Genomic DNA, 6,005 nt, shown 5'->3' on the forward strand with positions numbered 1-6,005 from the left:
ACCAGGGCTGCGGTACAGCCATATATATTTTATAATAAATATATAAATATATGTATTTATATAATGCCTGTTACATAGTGATGCACATAAGTTACGGAAGTAAAGGCTCGACTTTTTCTTAGTCGTGCACTTCGGGCTTTTTCACTTTGCAGACCTTTAACATGCACAAAAATGCTTCATAACACAGTACAGGAAAAAGCAAAAAGCATAATATGACCTCTTTAAGTGCTACAAGAGGAAATACAAAGCTAAGGTATCAATTTATTTTAGCAGACATACAATAAGTTTCTATATATTAGTGAATTTTCCTCAGACATCCTGAAGAAAAGCCACTTTCTTCAGTACGGGTCCTTCACTGGTGCAGTTCCACCTCTGGCCTGTTGGTGTCACTCGTGCACCTCTGCCGCTCGGAGTCCCCTGCCACCACACACACACACACACACACACCCCTTCACACACAAACCCGGATGGATGACTTCACCGTTCTGCCTGGGTTTCCTTTATGATCCCGGGATCTCCCACTTCCCTCACCAGACATCAGCCAGCAACACAGGCGAACACAGCTCTCTCTCTCTCTGTCTCTCCTCCGTGTCTCTCTTTGCAGCTGCAGCACATCCAGAGACCACAGAGAGACCCACAACAACAACAACAACAACAACAACGAGAACCACAACCACAACGAGCCGGGCTTCACACGCTGCTGCTGCTGCTGCTGCTGCTGGCACCTGGATCCACAAACGCGCCAACCCCATCACAGAAAAGGATCCCGAGCAGGAGAGACGCGCTTGAAAACGGGATCTTACAGCTGTGTTGAGCTGAGACTTTTTCATTTTTTTTAATAAAAAGCCGCGCTGGTGATCCTTTCTCCGTCGTGCCACAATGTCCGAGGTGTTGCCATACAACGAGGGGAAGATGAGCGGCTACGGGGCGGACAGCGAGGTCAGCCAGATGTCCTTTAGCTGCGGACTGCAGGACACAAGCGCCTTTTTCGCCTCGTCGCAGGCGAAAAGACCCCCAAAGCTCGGACAGATCGGCCGAGCCAAGCGAGGTAAATGCTGGTTTAAAGACTGAGTGGCACTGTGGCTGAGAGGGGGGCCAGAGTTATTCATGCAGGATATAGGGATTAACAATTAATATCTCTTTTTAATTCTCATTGAGTGAATACTTCTTTATTATGTGGCTTTATTACCTTCCTGTGAGGACACACCCCACAAACAATAAGGTTAAAATAGAGGATAAAAATCCTGGCTCGTCGCCATTAAGCGCACTGTTTTGCGCGTCGGTTGAGGATTTGCTTTTATTTATTTATTTATTTATTAATAAATGTATTTATTCACCTGCAGCCGCACCACAGACACATCCTCTCTCTCTTGCTCTGGTTATTTTAGTGCGCCATGCCCTCCCCTCTCTCCACTACAGGCCATGAATAAAGAGCCCCTATAATAAAGAGAAATCGCGCCCTAGAATAAAAAACAATGACCTCACTGTTGACTGAGATGTTGATCTGTAAACATCCTCTCTCCCCCTTCTCTCCCCCCCTCTCTCTGTCTCTCTCCACAGTGGTCATCGAGGACGACCGAATAGACGAGGTCCTGAAGGGGATGACAGACAAGTCTTCACCCGGCGTCTAAAAGCCTCCCCCCCTGAACGATGCCTTGCAAGACTTTTTTAATTTTTGATCACCGATTTGAAGCACTTGTCGGCTGTGCATGTTCGAGGACTGCGGGAGAAAAAATAATCGACGGCACGAAGCGAGGACGGGATGACTGGAGACTGAAGAGAGGGTGGGAATGAAGAAGAAAAGAAAAGAGAGAGAAAAAAAGGGAGAGAGAAGGGCAAAAAGGACGAGGAAAAATGGAGAAGAAGGCTTAAAAATGAAGAGATGAAGAGAGAGGGAAAAGATGGAGAGAAAGAAAGAGAGAGAGAGAGACTCTGGAAAAGATTTATCATGGGATTTGCTGGCAATTCTCCAAATGAATCCCGATTTTAAAACTACTGCTGCGCAGCAAGATGTTGAGATGGCGGACACTGCTCTGTATCTCAACCTCTGCTGACTTTAATGATGGATGAACTTGTCATTAACTTCACGACCATCTCTTCTTCTTCTTCTTCTTCTTTTTTTTGTTTTTGTTTTTGTTTTTCCTTTCCAAAAGCGCTGTAAGCAACAAAAATACTGCAACTGGAGGCTGAAGCTTAATCCCAGCCCTATTTCAATAAGTTGTACAGTAGGTAGGCTAAGCTCTCAGAGACACCACCACCTCCTCCTCCTCCTCCTCCTCCTCCCCCCTTCCTCTTCTCCTCCTCCCTCCCTCCTCCTCCTCTTCCTCTTCCTCCTTTCAGGCTTTGCTTTGTTGATTCAGTCAGCGACGGTGCATTCAAGAGGAGCTGTCCTTTCAGCACTGGTCCAATGCATTCCTGTTGCTGCTAAACGCTTTTTAAAAAAAGAAAAAACACAGACCAACCAAACTCTGGAGTCTGCTTTATAGAGGAGACCCATTGTATGTAAAAACATATTATCCGAGGATGGTGCAATGTTAATATTTTCTGTAGTAGAGCCCCATTTGTTTTGTTTTTTTGGCCCTTAAAGAGCACTACAGGCCACAGTTTCAAACTGAACCACAGGCTACACTCTTCTTCTTCTTCTTCTTCTTCTTCTTCTTGCTTCACCCATCAGTGGTTAAAGGTGCAGGCTGGCACCCTCTCATGTAGCTGATTTCCACACAGGCACATATCTTTTTCTTTCCCCTCTATTTTTATCTCTTTGTTTTTTTTTCTTCCTGCATTTTAAAATGCTCAGATATCTACAGAGGCCAGCAGAGACGTGGAGATTATAAGTAAATGTTTAAAGTAATAGTCATGAAATTGATGGGAAATGATTATTTTAAAAAAAAAAGATTATCTTTAATTAATTGAGCAATTCTTCGTGTTTTGGTCCTCTATGAGTTGATTTCTCCATCTATTTGCATGAAACTCTCACTCCGGTGCCAACACAGGTGCCACTACTCTTACCCTGGCACGCTTCTTTTTAAACAAAAGTCATATTTGTATTTTTATATCTAAATATTTGTTATTTAAAATGATATGCTAGTCTATCGTCTTACAGTTCATCAACAAAAATATTTCTACTTCAGAGAGGATATTCAGAATGAGACGAGGCTTCATACAGTAGAGGCGGATCTAGGATTTTGGTCTGGACTGGTCTCGTTCTATATCAAGACGTCGGACGTTTTTTAAAGACTAACTGAATGTGTCTGGGGTTTTTGCACACATCAATGTTAAACTATTATTAAGAAATCGTATACTGTGACTTGAGCTTCGTTGATGAATTTGTTAGAAAAATGGCAGTTTTAGAGTATATTGCACTGTTTACGAGTATCCTCAAATAACACGTTGTTATTTGACCGACTTTGGACATTACAGTTTTTTTTTTGTTTTGTTTTGTTTTGTTTTGTTTGTTTGTTTGTTTGTTTGTTTTGTTTTTTAATTCTGTTTATTTTGTACCATTATTTTAAAGAAACTGGATATGGTTTGTTGTGCATGAAACCTTAATATTTTCAATAATGAAACATCGTTTTATGAAGCAAAAAAGCAACAAAAATGTCATGACATTCTAAGAATGAGTCATTGTATATTATGATGCCATTTTCACTGTATTTGGTGAATTAATAAATGGTGATAGAAAACGTTAACGTGATTCTCTGGTATGGCTTTTGTCCCAGGACTTCTTTTTTTTTAACTCACTCATCAGAGTAGCCTGTGCTTGTTCTTGAAGATAAAACAAACACAGAGCTCAGCCACAATATAAAAGAGGTCTTCTTAAGAAGCAGAACAAACACCTGCAGCGTTGGAAAGTCTTCTCACTTCCTACACCCTTTGGAATCAGTAGCCATTACCTCAGTGACAGTAAATACTGATCCTTGATTAAAGAGCGAGGGAGGAACAGTGATCCATCTGTTAGGCTGTTAAACAGCTCTGTGCCGGCCTACACCAGTGAATCCATTAAACCACAGACCCCGGGGGAGCCTCGGCTGGCCACATGATTATCTATCAACGTCTACATGTACAGTGTCCTCATACAGTAGCTCTCACACAAAGGCTACAGTCGAGCAAACACTCGTTTGAACAAAGACTCCAGAAGTCGATATGTTTCGTGATTTATTGGTGTTTTTGTCCAACGCAGCCCTGCAATCGTGGGCTCAGGTACACCTGCACTGTAACATCTGGAGAAGGTTGGTCTTTATAGAATAGAAATAGAAAATAGACGGTGTCTTTATTCTTTGCCGTCAAGCGACAGTCATTTGCAGTAGGGGTGTTGTGCAATTGTTATCGTGATATTCACGATAATCACTAAATATTGATATATAATACACATATAATAATAAAGCTATTGTGGGAATAATTCAGGAAAAGTTAGGCCTTGTGCATTTTTTGTTTTTGAGGGGTTTTTTTTGCCTTTTCACGAGTAATTGAGTGTAATTGTCCTTTATTACTACTTCTATTATTACTATTTTGAGGGTAATTTATTTGCCAAAAGAGACAAAACACAAAGTAAAACATGTTTTTAATATTTTCTACTGATATCGCAATAATATCGCTATCGTAAATTTGTTTGGCCACGATAATCGTGAAGTGAAAAACTGATATCCTGAGTTACAGTTACAGAAACTGGACATTTGAACTGTTTATCCAATACTTTTTAGTTCGCTTGTCACTAGTTTACACATACTCTCAATTACAAATGTGTTACAAATGATTCAGGTTGGTGAAATACTGACTAACAATGCTGTCAAACTAACATGACTAATGTTATTAGGTCTCTGTGACAATAAATATGCTAAACATCAGCATCAACGCCATCTCTAATCATGTTTGTGTGCTTATTTGTATGTGGACACATGTTTTTCTTTGTTTATTTTGTTTGCTTAGGCATCAAGAAATCAGTCAATGAAGATCTTTCTCTTCTGATTAAAATGTCTTCCCCAAAGATACATAGTTTTAAGGGAGCTTTAAGCACTCCAGCTGAGAATATTACGTCAACAGAGCTGGGAAATCAGGAGAAACTGTCAAGTGAGACAAAAAAGGTGGAGAATACCGTACTGCAATGTTTGCGAACAGAGTCAGTCAGGAAATTGTGTCAGCTGATATCACCCCTCTTCCGCCTGAGGTAGACGAACCTGCACATCGACAACAAATCAATGAAAATTAATTTCCTTGTAATCACACTGTAGTGTTTTCCTGGATATCATGTTGCAGATATAACAGATTTTCACTCTCATTTGTTTATCTTTTGGAGAAAAAAAAACATCCACAGTGTCAGGACGCGTCTATAAAAAGCTCCATGTCAACAATACGTGAGCACTGATCCTTATATTACTCCGAACTGCACTTCACTCTAATAACAGAACATCAACAAAGCGTCACCAGTGCAGCCGAACACATTCCCATCAGTGAGTTTATTGACTGTCCCGATAACATCAGCACCGCACTGAATGAACACATAGTGCTATCGATCATGTTGTTGTTGTGGATGTCGTGTGTGTGTGTGTGTGTGTGTGTGTGTGTGTCTGTCTGAGGCCATGGACAATTACACTTTTCACAGTAATGTGCAGCCCTGGAAAGCCGGAACCGGACAGACATATTTGGTCAAATATTGACTTGTGTCAGCTCTGCTCCACGCCTCCCTCCCTGTCATGAGTGTGTGTGTGTGTGTGTGTGTGTGTGTGTGTGTGTGTGTGTGTGTGTGTGTGTGTGGACATGTGACTTTGACAGTAATTCATTCCAATCCTACAACCACCAGTGCTGCAGTGTTGGCTCTCTGGTTATAACCTTTTGTGAGTTCATTTTTAATGCTAGATTTTTTCTTTTCAGGGTAAGGAATCAAAATATGTGAAGAATATGGTTGGATTAAAATATATATATATTATCAACAATTTCTCCAGAGATCAAAATCAGCAAGGAATTGATCCTACAAGCAAAAAAATAACTTTACATTTGGTGACATATTA

The 6,005-nt window shown here is 40.9% G+C and overlaps 1 protein-coding gene across 1 annotated transcript; it reads left to right on the plus strand.

The window, feature by feature from the left end:
• Window positions 1–496: 496 nt before the first annotated feature.
• camk2n2a (calcium/calmodulin-dependent protein kinase II inhibitor 2a) lies at window positions 497–3,689 on the plus strand. The gene is made up of 2 exons (XM_084370258.1): window positions 497–1,048; window positions 1,561–3,689. The coding sequence occupies exons 1-2, from the start codon at window positions 880–882 to the stop codon at window positions 1,629–1,631; spliced, it is 240 nt and encodes a 79-aa protein (XP_084226384.1). The 5' UTR covers window positions 497–879; the 3' UTR covers window positions 1,632–3,689.
• Window positions 3,690–6,005: the final 2,316 nt, after the last annotated feature.

This window comes from Pagrus pagrus, assembly GCF_965226575.1.
Source record: "Pagrus pagrus genome assembly, chromosome: 12".
In the NCBI taxonomy this organism is placed as follows: Eukaryota; Metazoa; Chordata; class Actinopteri; order Spariformes; family Sparidae; genus Pagrus; species Pagrus pagrus.

Coding starts and splice junctions, on each gene's coding strand:
- camk2n2a (XM_084370258.1), top strand. CDS start 880: ATGTCCGAGGTGTTGCCATACAACGAGGGGAAGATGAGCGGCTACGGG. Junction 1,049..1,560: donor GATCGGCCGAGCCAAGCGAG/GTAAATGCTGGT, acceptor CTCTCTCCACAG/TGGTCATCGAGGACGACCGA.